At 38.6% G+C, this 21126-nt stretch overlaps 1 protein-coding gene across 3 annotated transcripts in view; it reads left to right on the forward strand.

The window, feature by feature from the left end:
* LOC131225900 (protein N-terminal glutamine amidohydrolase) overlaps positions 1 to 21126 on the forward strand; it is a 42867-nt gene that overhangs the window by 10959 nt on the left and 10782 nt on the right. For all 3 annotated transcript variants that reach the window (XR_009161607.1, XM_058221506.1, XM_058221507.1), the window contains exon 3: positions 14430 to 14560. Coding sequence is in view for 2 of the 3 variants with exons in the window: in XM_058221506.1 (XP_058077489.1) it covers positions 14430 to 14560 (131 nt within the window). In the remaining variant the exon portion in view is untranslated. The remainder of the gene's footprint in view (positions 1 to 14429; positions 14561 to 21126) is intronic.

Consider the following 21126-nt stretch of genomic DNA (forward strand, 5'->3'; position numbering starts at 1 on the left):
TAGAGGCGAAATCTCCTCATCCGAGGGGAATTGATGGGGACATCGGAGGACCTACTAGGATGTACCAGAGACAGAGATGACCACTCACATCAGCGCAACTTTCTTTGTGGATAGGTGATGAGTTCCAGATGGGGCCCGCTGGGCCATTTTGAAGACCCCACATGCATTGGACGTGCATCAGGAAGACCCCACTTTGGGATGATGCATGTGGGCTGCTTAGGAGATCATTTTAGTCATAAGATTTCCATTTCGTGTCAATTTGACTGTTAGATCTTGTTGATCAGGCCATTGGGCCACTAGATCTTTTAGATCTAGGCCCCTTGGACTCTGATCTTGCTTTCTTTATATTTTTTGTTATTTTTAGGAGTTATTTGATGGTTGAGATTGATAATATATGTTTTAGTTTTCTTATTTTGGATGATGGGCCACTTCACGTAAGTGAGTTGCATAGTTGTAATTATGTTGGATTTAATTCCGAATTTTTAATTATAAAAGCACCGAAAGGAAGGGGGGGGGGGGGGGGGAGTTCCAACCCTAGTGGAGATTTGAGAAGAAAAAAAGAAGAGAGAAACTCTCTTGTGTGAAGGAATTTTCCTCATTATTTTCTAGGATTAAAAAAAAAAAAACTCCTCAATTCCAATTAAATTGTGGAAGGGTAAAAACTTGTTTGGTGGTGGATTCCCCAAGGTATTCTTCGTCTTACATCCTTCCTCTTTCTTCTTCGAAAGGTTTTATTCTTCTTCTCATGTTTTCCTCTTTTCCCTTCCATTACAATCTTTTAAACCCTAGTTCCTCAATTTCTTATTTTTCCCAATTTTTAAAACCCTAATTCCAAAATCCCCAATTCCCATGAACCCTAATTTTCCTAATTTCATTTCCCCCCTTTCCTAACCCTAATCATAAAACTTATAAATCTGTCCATTGAGTGTGGAACGTGCCTATGCTAAATTGGAAGTTCTATCCTTCCATCGGTCATAGTTTTAATTGATTTATGTGATTTCTTAGCATGCGGACATGTAATTTAAGTTAAATCGGATTTTATTTCCTATTGTTTACTCTTAATTAAGTGGTAGGTTAGCATCTTTTTTTAATTGAATTACTTTATGGACTATTTCATAATCTCCATGTTGCATGCTAGCATTAAATCATGTGTCCGACATCATGGGATGAGGCTTGGATGATGATTATATCTATAATATTAGAAGGATCATACTGTTCTACCCTCTTAAAGAAACGTTGTCTTCAAGGTTGCATAAGTTTGGACATCTTTGTTGTAGTGAATCTCTTCCTTCCCATATGGACTCATCCAGTGTAAATGTTTAATGTGGGCCCATTGCGTGAAAACTTCTATATAGCATTGTTCGTTTCTTTGTCCCTTGGTTTCCTCATCTTCATGTGCTTCCAAGATTTCCAGTCTAGCATTGCAGCATTGTGTATCTTTCATCACAATTATAGTATGTCCTTTTTTTCTTCTCCCCATCATCTCAGTGGAAAATTATGTCTTCACAGGCATAGCGTCTCTCTTGGGCCAGACCTTGTGAGGGGAATGGGTCCATTAGTTAACAACAAATTTACTCGTCTCCTGGATAAATTAACATTCTCTTATTGTAAGTGTGCAGGCTTGAATGCTTGCTTAAGGGAAATAGATTTGAGGAGTTGCACACATCCCCTTCTTTCATTATTGAGCTTCGCAATCAGAACTCCACAAAGGAGGATCTGGTAGCCTTTCAAATTCAGTTAGACCACCTCTCAAACTGCTTGAGGGAATTGAACACTGTTAGGTTTGTCATAGCTTAGCCAAAGTACCATAGGATTAGCTTATTCACAGCTACAAAACCTAGTGCACAATGCCTCGTGACGAGCCCATGTCATGTTGCTTTTATTTTATTTTATTTGGTAGTCACGTTCTGCAAAACTAATTGTTACCATGGAACAACATTGCTTCCAAGATGGATTGTGGCCAGCTCCGCTATTTCACAATCCAAAATAGAGTTGTAACGTTTATATTCATCAACCCTAAAGATCTGCCCCAATGGATCTTCCCATTAAACTGTGGGAGCTCGATTTCAAGATGCCCAGTCCATCTGGCCGGTCCTCCATAATTCTGATTACTTGCCACCAGTGTTTTAAATATCGACAATATCGGCCGATATATCCCACGATATATCTTGTATCCCACCTGTGCGATACGAAACACACTAGTGCTGATATATCTCACATGTTCGATCCGGTGAGCATTTTCTATTTTTGATCCTTTTTTTTTTTGGGTTGAAATTAGGTTAAATCAGTGTCAAATTGTTACAAATCCATTGGTTCTTCATGTTTTGCATGAAAAATCATGGAGTTAGAACTTTGATTTTGATATCCATTGGTTCATGTTTTTTCAAAATTTTCCTTCAACTAGCTGTCAATTGAGACAAATTTTGAAGTATTTACGAGTATTCAATGAAATGATCATTACATACACTCTAATTTCAAAATTTGAGTGTAGGTGGTCCAATTTGGGAAAATATGGAAAAAAATCGAAATTGCTTACAATGTTGCACTCCAAACATGAAATCAAGCATGTATGAGGGCTGATCTACTGATTTGTTAAGTCCTTGTCAATTTTTGAAAAATAAATATCATTTTTAATTAAAAATATTAGAACTTTTTCTTTTTTTTTTTTCCCGAAATTTCCCTCTAACCAGCTATCAATTGAGACTAATTTCAAAATATTTGGGAGTGTTTGATGAAATGATCTTCAGATATACTTTAAATGTTATGCATTCAATTTGAATATAGTTGCATTAGTTCAATCAGACAATACATAGCTTAAGACCCTATACAAAGGAAACCTATTATGTCTACTTCTTTTTTTGAGATGTTATGATCTAGAAGTATGTATTAAGGTCTTGTTTAAAAATCCCTAAAGTTTCATTGAAAAATTTAGCCATTTTCCCAATGTTTCCCCATGTTTCCCAAAAAATGCGATAAATTCCTTGATACAAACGATATATCCCGCGCAATAACCGATACGTATCTGTATCCCAAGGGTGCAATACATAACGTGATACTGATATTTCGAACATTGCTTGCCACAGTAGGAGTTCCTGTTTGTGGGAGAAATAGTAACTTACATTGCTTGCCCCATGATAACTGTTGGATAAGGTCGATGTCTCTCCAACAATCTAAGAAGACTCGACGGGTAATGAGATGGGAGAAGGGTCTTTTCCCTCAATAGTTGATCTTGTTTAGCCTCAATGCTTGATGCAATTTTCCGTGGCTTCTGCTCCGCTGCTGCAAGCAACTCCGTCTGGATTGTTGGAGTTTTTACATAGCATTTCATAGCTTATTCATCTTTGCTTCCAACTGCTTCAATTGTGTCCAATTTGCTTTGTATGTGAGATGATATGAACCTGAAATAATAAGATAAAGAAATATTTATTAATAGATATCTACTTTGAGGGGCAAATCCTTATACAATACTTGGATGATTCTTCTCCCCTCAATACTGACCTTACTATTGTTTCCTACCCAAATCAAGATTAAGAAACACATTATTCATATATAGAACTACTAATCACATCTGTATCCTTATCATAAAGCTAATCATAGCAAATCAAATACAAAAAATAAATCTAATATTAGAGTATTGTTCACAACCCCAAGTGCGGGGTCGCGATGTAGTAATAACTCGGTGAGACCGAGGTCGAATCCACAGGGAATGGGGAACACGACCTGTCATGCCTTAAACTCGGGAACCGGGCTCACAAAATTCTCGGCCGCAGAATCCTGTGCCAACAGGATTCGTAGTACCCCATTCTTGGCTCTCAGCTCCCATGCGCCAGGTTCCAATCCTGGGATCCTAGAAGGAGGATTTTCAGGGTGATTTTTTTTTGGTAAAGGATCATAATCACAAGTGTACCCAAGTCACCAAAACATCATCACCATATATCTACTGATATAATATTTGAGTACAGTGCTGAAAGGGAAATACATCATATAACAAAATTCCAAAAGATCAGGTACATGCTCCTACCTCAATGTTGCTGCGGTCTAGCATAACCTGCACGTAACGAACATGCATAAGCTTACTACGAAGCTTAGAGAGTGCGTGCATGTGTGCGTAATGCATGTGCCAAGCATACAAATGTCAGAGTAAGTAGAAATGATGGAAGGCTAAACTGGCAAGTCCATAAATGATGTTAGCCATACCAAGGCTATGTAATGCAAGGCCTACGTGGCCGAATGTCATATGCTAGAGATGTAACACAAGCATATCAATCCTCAACTAGTCCATGTATCAGTACGGTTCGTCACTGGAAACATCACCGGGGTCTATTATACTCCAACACTGGCCGCCACCCCATCGCGCGCATAACCAAGTGAGTGGAAGAGACCTCACTATCTGCCTTGCCGGTGGTATGCCAATGCCCACCCGGCTTGTCGATAGCAGACTCATTTACGAGCTGGTCAAACTCAACCTAGCTTATAGCCCCCTACCCTCGGGCGGATAAGGTCACACCCCATTTCAACCGACCACGACACAGTGGGAGACGCGGCCTACTGGTATTCGGCACTCGGGCTCTTATATTATCCACTCGGTCTCGACGTTGAAGCATCCTACTGGTACCATAAGGGTTTAGGGATTTTCATCCAAGGTCGTTCATAGTGCCCTAATGCTAGAATAAATATTTTCAGTATCCAATCTGCCAATCCACGATATGCCTGTGGAGGCCATAACCCTGATGTCGCTAGGGAGTAAAGTGATCGTGACATACAAGATGCGAAATGCATGAGTCATACCATCCAAGTCATGCATCAAACCTGTGCGTATTGTGCGATCATGTGGGACAACCCTATCTCATATGGGGTCTCCTAAGTATCTCAACCCAATGGCATATGCTATGATCAATCACCACCCACAACATGCATACAAATGTTGCGTATGGGCATATGTCTGGGCATGATGTTATTATACTAAGCATGTTCTTAGTGAGTCCTACCAGGCCAAGTACACTAGCATATTGTTAGACATATCAGACAATAATCGGCCTTAATCGACACATCATATACAGAAAGTGGGAACTGAACGACATGCCCCACTAGAAATATAGAAGTCTATGTGGTATGGCCCACGTTAGACTAACATCAGCTTCTCATGTAGCCTGCAAGGCATGAATAGAATATATATAACAAGGCGGGGTCCATTGGGAGTGACCTGGATGGACACCCACATGTACAACACGTGTGTCACTAGGCTACCAGTCCATTTGGGCACATGACCCACTAACGGTGTCCCAAAATAATCAGATTATCAATGACATCACTATAATTACTTTAATAGAATGATCTACACCATCTAATTATTGCTAATGTAAATTTACGGTTACAAATCATTGGTTAGTCACTGGGATGTGATCATATGCTTATGGCCCATCTGAGTCTTGGGACTTCATCAGTTCAGGCAAAGTATATGCCTAAATGGATTTAATAAAAACATAGTTTCAACATTCACACGTCAACTAATTTAAAGATTTGAATTAAAGATGCCAGATATAACCAAAGACCTAAGGGATCTCGATTCCAAAGATTCCCAAGTCCAAGGGATCCTAAAAACTAAGGATTTCCAAGTCCAAGGGATCCCAAAACCAAGAAACCCTTAAGTCCAAGAGGTTTCTACCCCCACATTACCCTATGGTACGACCCATCTTTGATTTGGATCAACCTGAGTTTTGGGGCCATGGCCTAACATGGTTTGATAAGATGGATGAATGGAGTGGATATGATAAATACATCATGTAGGGTCCCACGTGTGGGGGCAGCCCAAGGAGGCTTCCTCCCTCACGTCACTGGCCAATAGTGCCCAGTGATACTTTTCTTTTTCTTTGTTTCTCTTCTTTTGATGCACCATCAGTGCGTGCCCCACGTGGATTTTCTACTTCGGTCACCGCGCAGTCCATCTCGAGCGGGTCTAATGGGCGTTGATTTGGGTTGATTTGGACGAACAAGGACTCTACAGTGGGCCTTGGAAGATTTCAACAGCAATGGTTCGTTTCTCTCATTACGGCCCACTTGAGACCCGAATCTGTCTCATCTTTTGGCCTATGGCCTAAATTGATCTTGAAAAGTCGGTGGACGGTGTGGATTCAATATAAACATCAGAACAGGGTCCCACTTGTGAGACCCAAAATTTGTCCAAGAATGGGTTACTGCCCACGTGCATGGCATTCATGTATTTTTCATGTTATTATTATATTCGTTGTATGTTTTGCATACACTATTAATGTGGGCCCCAAGTGGATGATCTAATCCGTTCACCGTCTTGGCCACCTCGAATGAGGTCAAATAAACTCTGATTAGGACTAGTTTGGATGATCAAGGACTCCAAAGCGGGCCCTAGAAGGTTTCGACAGATGAGCATTAATACCCTTAGGACAGTTCACTCGATACTTGGATTTGCCTCAGAACTCGGGAACCGGGCTCACAAAATTCCCAGCCGCCGAATCCGGTGCCGATAGCCTCCGTAGTACCCCTTATTATTTGTGGTATGGCCCACCTGGGATTTATATTAGCTTCATTTTTTAGCTCAATGCCTAAAATGAGAAGAGAAATCGGATGGACGGTGTAGATGATATATACACACATCATGATGGGGCCCATTAGAGAAGTCCAAGTGGTGACTTTATAAGGTAATTGTGCCAGAGACATGTCTCTGGACATTTTGTGTCCAGCGAAGAAAGTGCCACTACCCCTCTCCCTCTCTTGTGTTTTAAGGATGAGGTAGGGCCCACCTAGGAAATCCACTCCATCCATTTGAATGGCCAACTCATGGTGGGGCCAAGAAGCTTTAGATCACATCCATTTTTGGTGTATTTTCACCATCCAAGTGTGCTTACACAATCAATTGGTTTAAATAGAAAATAAATATCACAGTGGGCCACACAAGGTGGTCCACACTATGATAGCGTGCGGAACACGCTCTCCAATAGCGTGGCCCACTTGTGGGTCCTACAAAACCATGAGAATAAGAGAAGAAATGGAAAGGAAGGGAAATAGATTCGGCCCTTGGGGTGGCCCCCAGCCACTATAGGGTGCACCACATACTCAATACATGATCAAGGTAGGTCCCACCCTTATGGGCCCACCAAAATAGAGAAATCACAAAGAAGGGGAGGGTTTTGACCCTCCCATGCACTCACTTAGAAGGATGGACGGTTGGATCGGCTTGAATCGGCGATCGGACAGTCCACCAAGCTCCTCTTCACCCCTAATCTTTTTTAATCTCACTTTTCTCTATTCTCTTACTCTTAATCTCTTGATCTTTCCTAATACTCTCACAAGCTCTCTTTCTTTTCTCTTAATCTCTCCCTAATCTTTTTTTCTTCTCTCTCTCAATTTCTCCCTAATCTTTCTAATATTTCTCTCTCTCTCTCTCTCTCTCTCTCTCTCTCTCTCTCTCTTAATCCTTCTCTACTCTTGATAGGAAATGGTAAAAATGAGAGGGAGTTAGGGAGTTTTTGTGGTAGAGATTTTAGGATAGGGAGGGAATAAGGGGAAGATGGAGGGGTAAAATGGGGAGAAAAAGAATAAGAGAATGATGGCTAGCATAGGTAGGGGTATGGGTTGCATGAGAATGGCATGGGTTTGTTTGACTAATGGAGAGTGAGTGACATGAGTGATGGGTGACTTGATTGATGGATGGATTGATTGATTGATGGATTGATTGATTTGATAACATGGGGATTTCTGCAAGTAAGACCCGCGTGCATTGTGCGGCCCATCTTGGATTGTGCCAAAATTGTAACTTCTAATCTAAGAGTCAAAATGGGGCATGCCGCGTGGCGTTGGAATCGTAGGGCCCGCACGGTCACTAAGGTATAAGTCTTGGGGTATAGCAGTACAAAAGTAGGGTAATGATCAAAACTAGTTGATCTGGTCCGCCAGGAACATGCCGTTGTTGAAGTAGAAGTGTATGGAAGGTCTCGCGAGGTTACGGGTCTTACACGACCTAGAACTAATCTAAGTGTAATGGTTTGTCTGGGTTTTTAATCCAGTGATTTGAAGGGAAAAATAAATAATAAAGATAAAACACTAAGGATTCAGGAATCCACTTGTAGTAATCTCAACATCAATTTGTTGCTTCAATATAAAATAACACAACTGGAATCAAAGTCCTAATCTATCCAGTTGGATGATAGAGCGGTTAAACCATTCACAAGTATTAAGATGAATATGATTTCAATTGACTGGTTCTTCCATTAAGCACTCGGACATCAATCGCAGGAAATCGAAAGCATCCAATGCACCCCTTGGATCAACAATTATACAGATTGATTCCTTCTTTAAATCAAGGCTAAACAATTGCTAAATCGGAGCATTCATTGTACCTAGAGTGCACAATGAATCCAGAAATAAACAATTCAAAGACTTTCAAAGTAAATTCAAACCAAACCAATCTACTATCATCATTCAAAGTAATAACATTGAATTCAACAAATTAAACACTGAAATTAACTACAAGCATCATCCCTTAGCCTTAGCTAAGAGATTAGCTAGTTATAGCTAATGCAAAAATGAAAGAAAAACTAAAAGATCTACCAGAACCCATGAAGAAATCGAAGTAGAAGAATGTTGTCGACGCTCCACCTAAGCCTTCTCTCCAGTTCCCAAACCCTAAAAGATGATTTGGAATAGCTTAGGGATTCCTTTAAATAGTTTTGCAACTCAAACTTTTGCACTGCCTAGGAAAAGTTTGCAAACCGCCTCAAATTTACGCACTTTGCGCATCTTTGATGGCAAACTTCGATGCCATCGGGGAGGTCTTCGATTGCACCTTCGATGTCATCAAAGAAATCGAACTTTCTTCGATGCCATCGAAACTCGTCTAGAACTGTCCAGTGAGTTGAGCCCAAAATTCCTAAATTGTCAATGCCCTCAAAGTGACTTCGATGTCATCAAAGTCTATTTTTGGAATTATTTCCGGATATTCTCTTTTTAGACTCAAAATTTCAGAATATGATTTTTCTGGCCAATTTTCAAGATTCCTTTTCTTCACTTCAAGTATTTGATTCTCTTCATTCCTCACTTGGCTTTCTTGGATCTTTGGCATGTGAATTCTTCATTATTGACTTCTAAATCTCCAATTCTTTATTATCTTTTTTTGAGCTCTAAATCCATTATTTTAAGTGCATGTTCATCATCGGCTTCCGAGTCACCTCGCATAACAAAAAAACGTTTATAATTAAATCAAATTATCAATTAAATGCTTGGAAAACTAATATAATTGAAGGGTTAAATGTGCAATATTTGAGTCTCAACACACCCCCAACCAACATTTTGCTAGTCCCGAGCAAAACATGCGAAAGAAATTTCGAAAACAAATAAATAATTTCCATGAGCTCAAGCGGTTCTAAAAAACAATTCAAATTATAGAAATCTAAAATACATTAATGTTGAACACTACTTTCTCCTAAACTCTAGTACTATTCAAGTTCAAAGTATTAATCTTCTAATTAGAACAATTCTAAACATTGAGTTCCATTGGTGCATAATAAAGTCTCAACTTATCACAAGCAAAGGTTCCGTTCTCTACTTTCATGATAACATTGATGATTCAAAGAACACTTAGGATAACCAAAACCTAAACCAAAACTTGCCTTACAGTTCTACCTTCTACTCATCCAGTTTTTGATTTTTCCATCAATGGCTTTCGCACTATTTTCATATTTTTCTTCTTTTAATATTTCATAACAGTCCTTTCAAGGAATTTCGATGAGTAGCCATTTTCGACGACAATTGTTTTTTTAGCTGGGTACTTCTCTCTTTTTCAAATTTTTTTTATTTATAAAATTGAACATGATGGACAGATTCTCCAGGTTTAGTACTTGTCATTCTTAATAATCATCAAGTTAACAATTCAAAATCGAACTTAAACTTTAATGTGTAAGCTAGGTGTGATATGTGAAATCATGATTTAATCAATGTTTAAAACTTCAAATTAAAAGATTAAAAACTTCAAACTTAATTTTAGAAATCTATCAAGTAAGTAAAATTCAGATTTCAACAATCCTCAACAACCAAGTATTTTATCATTATAATCTCTGAATTATCTTTAAAATCACTTGAATCCACAGAATTTTCAAAAATTTTGAAAAAAATTTAGCTCAAAAATTTAACAATTTTGCTCAAATTCAAAAGAATTTCTAAAAGGAAACCTACCCCCCAACCTAAAATCTACGTTGTCCCAATGTATAAATAAATGCAATAAAAGCAAAATTGAGAGCAATGAAAATAAAGAGGAGTAGATGAAGAATACCCGTGAGACGAATACGATCTTCCAATATAGTTCCAGTATTGAAACTAAGGGCTTGTTTGATTTTCCAATTCATTGGTAAATACCCTGTAAAGGGGTAATAATTATTTCCTTAGGCAGTTACAACATTTTCCCCCGTGCTTGATTTGACTACCTACTTTTTGGACACAAAAACTGAGAACATTGCAAAATATCTATGGGTCCCACTGTGATGCATTTCACTTATCCACACCGTTCATCCATTATGCCAATTGAATTTATGGCATGAGCCAAAAAATGAGGCATATCCAAAACTCAAGTGGACCACGCCATACGAAAAAGTGAATTGGACACTTACTATTAAAAACTTCTTGGGTCCACTGTTTCTTTTGGTGTGGGCCACTTGAGTGTTGGATCTGCTTCATTTTTCGTCTCATGCCTCAAAATATTGTGGTAAAACGGATGGACGGAACAGATATATCATATACCTCACCATTGGGTCCAAAAAATTAAACTAGCTCTTTTGAGTTGGTTTCCAAGGCAGAAATTTGGATGAATTTTCAAACGGGTGAAAGGGTAATACTTATCCATTTACAGGGTATTTGCACCCACTTTGAAAAATCAAACAAGCCCTAATCTAAACTATATAAAGTAAACTAATCCTAAGGTTCCTAATCCTAAGAAAGCAAACAAATCTCCTAATCCTAAACTAGGAAAGAAGGGGAAAACTACTTAGTCTGGACAGATGGGTTCCTCCTCCGGCCAGTATCTCGATAAATTTCTCAATAGACTTCTCAACAAAATCATCTAAAAGCCCAATTCGCAGTAGGCTTGGATGTTCTGGAGCATTGATGTCCAGAGAAATTTATGAACCTCAGCAGCATATTTGCGATCAGAATTTTGAGGCTTCCAGAGAATATATGATTCACCTATAAAAGAAAATTCCTCAATGTTAGAACAACATGGTGAATCTGAGACTACAATTAATTGTAAATCAGAAAAAATTTCTGTAGCCAATGTAGTCTCAACACATTCCGAAATTTCATACTTCGGTTCAAGTTCTAACTCCTCCACTTCTAATGGTAAACATTCAAGATTTGTGGAAGGAGGTGTTTCAGAACAATGATTCTCTCGGTCAGTATCAACTACCGAGATATTTTCTCTTAAGGCATCCACTATGTCGTCAAAGTGTGCCAACCAATCTTCTAAAGATTCGAGACATTTAGTTGAAAGGGACTCATCCTCCACATTGAGGTCAAGCGTATCATATGGGTGGAGTAGAGCATCATCACTATGTTTGAAAATTACATGTGCCTCTTGATCATTAACTTGGACGGTCATTGAAATCGAATCTTCGGGAAACTGAACCGTATACTCATGATCATAGTCCAACTCCTTATTCTCAAATTCAGTATACTCCACAAGTGAGGTGGAATCACTCTCCTCACATTGTGTTTCTAGATTGGGTTGAGGCTGAGATAAACTAGCCTCTTCCTCATCAATAGGGTGTGATTAAATTTCTTGAATGGATGATTCAATCAACTCTAATAATTTTCTAATGTCTGCGAATGATTACGTGAAATGTTGGTTGAATTGTTCTTGGGCATCCATGTATTTCTGAAGTGAATTCTCTTGGATTGTTTTTGGTTGGATCTCATAAGTAAGGGATCTAAGAGGATAGACACCAGAATCCATGATTGGTACACCTCTCTAATTTAAAATGTGATGCTTCCACCAATTGTAATCATACGGGTTATATGTGGGAGTATTTGATAGTTGTTGGTAAGCATTATCACCCATAATATAATCGTGCATTGTTTTCTTAACCGATGGATGGTAATTGTTCTCCCTCATATGATCACGTATTGATTTCTTAACAGGTGGATGATAATTGTTCTCCCTCACGTAATCACGTATTGATTTCTTAATCAGTGGGGCATCATATCGTGGTCGGTTCTTAATCATAGTTTCAGTAAATTTTTTGGACATAGGTTGTTTCCTAACATAATCATTTGACAGCCCTTCAACGTATCTCTCGTCTTTTAGAAGTAGATTAGAGTATTCATGTGTCCACTCTTGTATGAACATGATGAAACTGTAATTCTGAATCTAATCCTAAAATAAATTCCTATAGAAAAATCCTACAGCAATAAGGAAAGCAGGTAGAGGGAGTAAGGGAGGATGTTATTAAAAGGGAGGAACGAGAATAAAGATCCTATAAAACAGAAACAATAAACAATGTTAGTAATATTAGAAAAAAAATTAAGATAAATCCTAAGAACAAAATTCTGGAAATTGGAAAATTCTAAAAACCCTAGATTAGAAAAATTCTGAAAACAAGAAAAATTTAACCTAAAACAACAATCAAACCTAAACCTAATCGTGTTCAATGTCACTCCCCAGCAACGGCGCCAATAACTTGTTTATAACCCAAGTGCAGGGTCGCAATGTAGTAATAACTTGATGAGACCGAGGTCGAATCCACAGGGAATGAGGAACATGGCTTAGAACTAATCTAAGTCTAACGGTTTGTCTGGGTTTTTAATCTAGTGATTTGAAGGGAAAAATAAATAATAAAGATAAAACACTAAGGATCTAGGAATCCACTTATAGTAATTTCGACATCAATTTGCTACTTCAATATAAAATAACACAACTGGAATCAAAGTCTTAATCTATCCAGTCAGATGATAGAGCGGTTAAACCATTCACAAGTATTAAGATGAATATGATTTCAAGTGACCGGTTCTTCCATTAAGCACTTGGACATCAATCGTAGGGAATCGAAAGCATCCAATGCACCCCTAGGCATCATTGGATCAATCAATTATGTAGGCTGATTCATTCTTTAAATCAAGGCTAAACAATTGCCAAATTGGGGCATTCATTGTACATGGAGTGCACAATGAATCCAGAAATAAACAACTCAAAGACTTCCAAAGTAAATTCAAACCAAACGAATCTACTATCATCATTCACAGTAATAGCATTGAATTCAACAAACTATACATTGGAATTAAATACAAGCTTCATCTATTAGCCTTAGCTAAGAGATTAGCTAGTCATAGCTAACTAAAAAACAAACGAAAAATTAAAAGATTTACTAGAATCCATGAAGAAATCGAAGTAGAAGAACGTTGTTGGTGCTCCACCTAGGCCTTCTCTCCATTTCCAAACCCTAAAAGATAATTTAGAATAACATAGGGACTCTTTTGAATACTTTTGCAACTTAAACTTTCGCAGCACTTCCAAAAAGTTTGCAAACCGGCTCAAATTTACGCACTCTGTGCATCTTCGATGGCAAACTTCAATGCCATTGGGGAGGTCTTCGATTGCACATTCGCTGTCATCAAATTGTCTTCGATGCCATCGAAACTCGTCCAGAAATATCCAGCGAGTTAAGCCCGAAATTCCGAAATTGTTGATGCCCTCGAAGTGACTTCGATGCGATCAAAGTCTATTTTTGGAATTATTTTTGGACTTTCTCTTTTTAAACTTAGAGTTTCAGAATATGATTTTTCTAGCCAATTTTCAAGATTCATTTTCTTTACTTCAAATCTTCGATTCTCTTCATTCCTCACTTGGTTTCCTTGGATCTTTGGCATGCGAATTCTTCATTAATGACTTCCAAATATCCAATTATTCATTATCTTCTTTTGAGCTCTAAATCCACCATTTTAAGTGCATATTCATCATAGGCTTCCGAATCACCTCGCATGACAAAAATGTATATAATTAAATCAAATTATCAATTAAATGCCAGGAAAACTAACGTAATTAAAGGGTTAAATATGCAATATTTGAGTCTCAACACATATCCTACCTCTGCCTATGGTTGCATGAAGTGTGAAGCAAGGTGTAACAAATTTGGGCGTGGGAGCAGGGGAGAGTCTGTTTGAAAATCTTACCAAGCATAAATGGCTAGGATGCAGGAGCAGGAGTGCGATTCCGAAGCATGATTTGAAGTGGGTGCAGCATTCGAAGGGTCGTGAAACAACGGCCCTGCCAAATAATTTCCACGTCTATAATCTTCGAAGGATCATAACATTTGAGATGCTAGAATGTCTGAAAATATCTTAGGGAATTCCTTTATGATTATCGTACAATCTATCACCTCATCAATTCTTCTGAAGTACATTCTATCAAATTACAGTGTAAAGGAAAAGGCAATGCTCTTCGTCAAGTATGGGATTTAGATTCGACTCTCCCTTTTCCTTCTCCCCTAAACCAGTATGTTGCTGATGCCATTCGGCCATCATTTCCTCTCAACTCTAAATATTCAAGGTGAGTTTTTCTCTATTGCTTTACTAGTTGTGCTTTGTGCAAGCCCATGCTTTCTTCTAGCAATACCATAGAGGGCTGTCAATGGACCAGCTTGGGGTGAGCAAAAAAAGAAAAAAAAGGAAAAAAAGGGGGGAGCCTAATAGTCCCGTGCAACTGGCCTAGTTGGATCAATACGAAATCCGGGCCCAAATGAACCCCAGGCCTGGCTTGTTGACTGCCATAGTACTGTAAGAACAATCTTTCACATGCAAAAGTGCTCAAGCCTTTGAAAAATTGAGTAGCAGTGGCAGCCAAATGATTCTTATGTAGTAGTCATTTTGTAATTGCTTTTGCACATGGTTGAGTTGGAGTGTTCTAGTGTTCTCCTGCTTAGGTAAGTCTGTTTTGTCCTTTCTTGTACTCTATTTATTCCCAAAGGGAGCTCTAAGATTCTCCTTTTTCTCATCTCAAACTCCAACTATTGTAGTATTGAGCAAGGTTATGCTTGATTTGGATTGACTTGGTTCTAATATTAGTCATAGAAATGAATAAATTATAAAATATTATTTTTAACTTTTTTCTTTCAGATTTATTTTATTTTATTTTATTTTTTATTTTTAAAAAAAACATTGATAATGAAATGTTTTCAACATGACTTTACCATAGATTTGTCGTGTAGAGGTTTTTGTTGAAGATTCAAAGCTGGATGTGTCAAATAATCACTGGTTTCTATTGATAGTAGATTTCTTAGAATGGAAAATTTTCTAGAGCTTTGCTAAGCCCACTTGTGTGTACAAGTAAATGCACGCATCACCATATTTGCCAGTGTGGCAAATAGGCGTAATATCCAAGCCATCCATCAGAAGGGTACCACTGTGTAGATTCTCTATCCCAAGAATCAGGTTGGTTCACTTGTTAGATGGGCCACAATTAACGGAATAAATGTGCAGTTGTGAAAAAAAATGGCTGAAAGTTTTCTAACTTGTCCACTTATTTCTAATATCATGGCACACCTACTGACTGGACCACCTTTTATTTGGTACTAATATGTACATGGTGAGGTCCACTTGATGGATAGCTTGGATATTTCACTGTCTGCCACGCTGTATATGTGGTGGTTTTTGCATTACTGGAATTGTACACACGTGGGATTAGCAAAGCTCAATTTTGTATGCTAAATTAGTTCCTAGTGAGGAAGAATGAAAGTTTATTCTCTAATTGTATGGTTGCGAGATTGGAAGACCTTAATATATCTGTGACCTTGATCCTTCTTAGTGCTCGGTGTTGCTCCCTATTGTCAAATGTGTTGGGGCTAGAGTTTGTTCCACTTGTGCTCCAATCTTTAAAGTAACCAATTTGGGTCATTGAGTTTGCTATTTGTTGTAGACACCAATGATTTGGTACCTTTTAAGTTGTTGATTGTTGGAATTGTAGAACAATCGGACTTGTTTCACTCACTTAAGCAAGCTACTGAGGTTTATAGACCATGATCCAAGTTGATCTTTTAGTTTATATTTCCTTCTTATATGCACGTGAGATGTTTAATTTACACACACTTTTATGGTTTGGTGGATACTACATGGGCATAGCCATAAAATGCTGATAGGTTGAACTCTGCTAGATGTAGTGTAGATCCCTCTGTTCGAGCATAAATAGAGCAGTGCTTGTTGTGACACATGTGCATATTCAGAGGCACCTTTAGCTTTGATTTTGTTGAGATGATTTTGATGAGCTCTCATTAAAATCAAACTGACTCACATCATACTCTATCAGTTTATGCTAGCCTATGTAAATATCTAGGTCAATCATTAGATGATAAACGCTGGTCCCACCTAGCTTGGGTGCAGTACCATGCCCAAAAAGAGTTGGGTCATGCCATACCCTCTTTTGGTTGTCTTTCCTCTTTTTGTCATTTCACTTTTCAAGAATTGGGACAACTTCCAAATGCACCATAAAGTAAGGAGAATTGAGGATCTCAAGGTTTTAGATTGCAATTTGCCAATTCAAACACCATCAAACACGAGTGAAAAGACTCTCAACTCTCCTCTCAAATTGTTCTAAAATTTCATTACAATCTTCTGAAAACTACATTGCTATGCTTTATGCTTATTGCAAGGTTTTAATAAACCTTTTACAATAAACTTCTAACTGCAATGTTCCCAACTAATCACTTGACTATACTTACCACTAACTAATCATGGTGATTAGTTGATAATCACAACTAACCCCCAACAAACCAAAACTAACTCTAACACCTTTGTAACTCCCTACCTGTCAACTAAGAACCCAAGCAACAACGAAAAAAATTACAGAAATACCCCCAAATCCAAAAGTTACAAAAATACAAGGACGTACACCAACTGGGCCCAATTATGTTGTTGCAATCCCAGTTGTCCAAATATGTGATTGCCATGAGCTCGAGATTAGATTCCCGTGGTCGAAGACAACTCATCGTCAAGTTAGGGTTATCCTTGCCAATAGTAAAATCTCGAATATGTCCACATGCGCTGCCAACCACATCAAATGTATGACCATGAATCGGTAACTGCAATTCATGAACCGTGCTAGATGCCAGGCTAGGCTTTGGTGAACGTGCCCACGATGTGGCTTAGCGCATTTGAGTGTTTGGACATGGGCCACAGGCCTAACAATGGTCTTTGCCATACTCAGTGATAGAAACACAATGTTTCTTTGTCAAGATTTTGGACATTCATTGCTCAATGGGTTGTGGTTATGACACTGACAAAGGTGAATGGCAAGATGATTTCGCCTTGGTCCAATGTTTGCCTCTCTTGGTCAAAAGGTGTCACCCTTGAGATTTGATCAAAAGGAAACCTAAAATCAACCTCAATGTCCCTTGAGCTCATATAGTTAACCACAACCCTCCCATTTCACCACTCTCTCATCCAACAATAGAGAGAAAATTGCTTGTCCACATTAAAAGGTTCTACTCTACTGGAAATATTTCCAAATCCGTTGTAGTTGTGAATTACCATTAGATCATTCGGTATTGTTACATAGAAGACATTACCAATGTAAACTTCATACTCAACCAACCCTCACCAAGGGTTGGACCACTCAAGAGGTGATAAAGACGCACCATCTTCGCATTGTAGATCGGGCGTTGCATGACATTGTGGGATTCTATCAGTTCTGCATTTTAGATCGGTTCCCCAATGATGTGGCGACTCTCCTGACCCCTCTTTGTAGGGTGGGCATCCATTAACATTCTGAAACTCGGCCGGCTCATTATCGAGGATTGGGCCTTGCTTGTGACTGCAAAAAACTTCATGGGAAATGGAACTCTCTAATGCACGCTCTACGCATCATGTCTTGAACAATGTGGTAGTCACGACCCTGACTTTTCCTCTCGTGGTGAGACATGGAGTTCTTGCTGCAAACAAGTTGCCAACTTTGCACCATGTCAGAAGGCCAACTTACCTTTGTTAACGGTGCGAGGACCATGAGACCATGCATTGTATTGAATGACTCACTTGCCTCTGTTGACAGGGTGAGGACTGAGCTACCTTGCACCATACCAAATGGCTCACTTGTCTTCCTTGATGGTGTGAGGACTGAGCTACCTTGTACCCATACCGAATGGCTCACTTGCCTTTGCTAATAGCGTGAGGACCAGGCAACCACTGTTGTTGGATTTCATGTATTGAGTTATTAGAAGGTTTGTAAATTATTCCATACATCTTTGCCCACTTGGGGAATTCAGGCTTCCCTTGACGCTCTGATATATGTTGGGTGCAATGTTTTAAAAAGAGAGTAGTGTGTAGCATAGCTTTCACTCCTCTGAAGTATTAGGCGTAAGCTACATAGTGTGTAACTTAATTCTAGATTTTTAATCAAGGTTGCGCTTAGTTGTACCAATTCATGATATTTTGTACCAACTTAGACTAATTAATAATGAAAATTTACAAAATTTCATGATATTTGGTGTAACCAAATGCAACCTAAAGTAATAGGAAAGGACAATGATTAAGTATAAAGGTAAAGAAAGAGCAACGAAATTGATTCAATATTGTTACTCATATTATTTTACTAAAGCATTGACAAGATTAACTAATTTTTATTGAATATAGAAAATATAACAAATCATTGAAAACATTATTTGATTTTAATGTTATAGTGAAAAAACTTGTAATGTGAACTATTTAGTGTAGTCTATGTAGTGTATGCAAATTATCATGCAGCATGGGCTACATGTGACCAGTGTTCGAGTTGTCGGTATCGCTACAAGTTTCGCTGGCCGGAGATAAAGATATAATATCGTTATCGCCAATAACCGGAAATGCAAGGAAAGAGGGGGAAATATGGAGAAAATGGTGGAATTTTTCAGTGAAACTTCAGGACATACCTAAATACACATATTTACATATTCAGGAATGAAAAAATTGCAAAAAGAATGCATTGAATAATAAGTTTCCATTTAATGGGGGCCAAAAGGCATGCGTTGTCATAAGAAATCACTCTAATAGCAACCGAAATGAGTTTATATAATATAAGTATAGCTAAAATATAATAATTAAAACAGGTAAAAGTAACTGAATTTAAAAAGTTTCTGGATAGCTTTGAGACAATGCTGCTTTTCACTTCCCTTGTCCGGATGGCTTGGATCGTACAGTTGTTGTTGTTAAACAACCAACATCAAATGGGCCACTGCCACGAAAAAGGAAAAAAAAAAAAAAACTAATCCAAAACTTCTGTGGCCCCATGAATGTTTCAATGGTGGAGGTTTAATTTGCATTATTACCGGTCATGTGACCCACTTGAGTTTTGGATATGTCTCATTTTTTGGCCCATGTCCTAACATGATCTAGAAAATAGATGGGCGGAGTGGGTTTCTCACAAATATCACGGTGGGTCCACCTACCATTCATGGCAGGCCCTTCTTTGAAGGCTGTGTAGGAGTGGATTGCAGATCGAGCAACTCTTAACATACTGAGTAAACTCCATGGGGTCCACTGTGATTTATGTATTTTATCCACTCCATCCATCCATTTTACCAAACAATTTTAGGGCTTTATCCAAAAATGAAGCATATCCGAAGCTCAAGTGGACCACACCATAGGAAACAGTGTGAATCAAATGTCTATCATTAAAACATTCTTGATGGTCATTGAAGTTTTAAATGAAGTTGATATTTGTATTTTCCATTCATCTGTGTCTTTGTGATCTTGTGAATATGTTGGATAACAAATAAACATCACTGTGGGCCCTAAAAAGGTTTCAACGTTGGAAATCATCATTCTCACGATTTCTTGAGGCGTGGTCCAATCGAGCTTTGGATATGCTTCAATTTTCGGCTCAACCCCTAAAATGAGCCCGAAAAATGGATGGACGACGTGGATAAAGCACATACATTCACGGTAGGCCCAACATAGTTTACCCAGTACATTAAAACTGTACGAGTAACCTAGTACCGGTGGGATTTCTTCACGGTCCATTATTGGGTGGGACCCTAGCCATGGGGCTACATCAATAATATAAGATGTATTTCTACACCGTCCATTCATTCTGGTAGATTATTTTAGGGCATGGGCCACAAAATCAGTCAGATCCAATTCTGAGGTGGACCACACCATAGAAAATAGTGGTCATTGAATGGCCACCATTAAAAACTTCTTGGGGCCCAAAACTTTTGATCATCAGCCTGATATTTGTGTTTTCCCTTCATTCAGGTCTATGTGAACCTAATGAAGTGGTTGGGTGGCAAATAAAAAGTACAATGGGCCTTAAAATTTTTTTAATGCCAAGCATTCAATCACATTGTTTCCCGTGGTGTGGTCCACCTAAAATGTGGATCTAACTCATTTTTTAGCTCATTCCATAAAATGAGTGTCCAAAATAGATGGACGGAGCAGATAAAATACGTTACATCATAGTGGGGCCCACAATACCGTAAGTAGCTGCAACTCACGTCTGCAACATGAGCATCATCAGCGTCCGAAAAAAAGGGACGTAGATTAGATACTGACAGGTTGAGTAGCAAGTGGGCTACTGAAGTGACGTCACTAAGTTCTGTGGGCCCCACTATGATGTATGTGTTGTATCCACACCGTCCATCCATTTTGAGATATCATTTCAGGGCATGAACCAAAGAATGAGGTAGATAAAAAGTTGTAGTGGACCCTACCACTGAAAACAGTAGGGAAAGTGATTCCCACCGTTGAAACTATCCTAAGGCCCACCATAATGTTTATTTGAAATCCAACCTGTTCAAAAGTTCCAAAAAACATGAAATAAGGGAAAACACAAATATCAGTTGATCTAAAACTTTTGTGGCCTTCACAAGTTTTTAATGGTGGGCGTCACTGTCCCCACTGTTTTCTGTGCTGGGGTCCACTGGAGCTTTGGATTTAACTCATTCTTTGGATATTGTCCTAAAATGATATCTACAAATGGATGGAAGGTGTGGATACAAAACATACATCATGGTGGGGCCCCTGGAACTTGGTGACGTCACTTCAGTAGCGAGTCTAGCTACTCAACCTGTTAGTAGCTAATCTGCGCCTGAAAAAAAGGGGTCCGATGCCATTTTCGAAAGGGGAATAGGGTTTCCCGTTTCTATTTGGAAC

The sequence above is a fragment of the Magnolia sinica genome, chromosome 14 (assembly GCF_029962835.1).
Source record: "Magnolia sinica isolate HGM2019 chromosome 14, MsV1, whole genome shotgun sequence".
Lineage (NCBI taxonomy): Eukaryota > Viridiplantae > Streptophyta > Magnoliopsida > Magnoliales > Magnoliaceae > Magnolia > Magnolia sinica.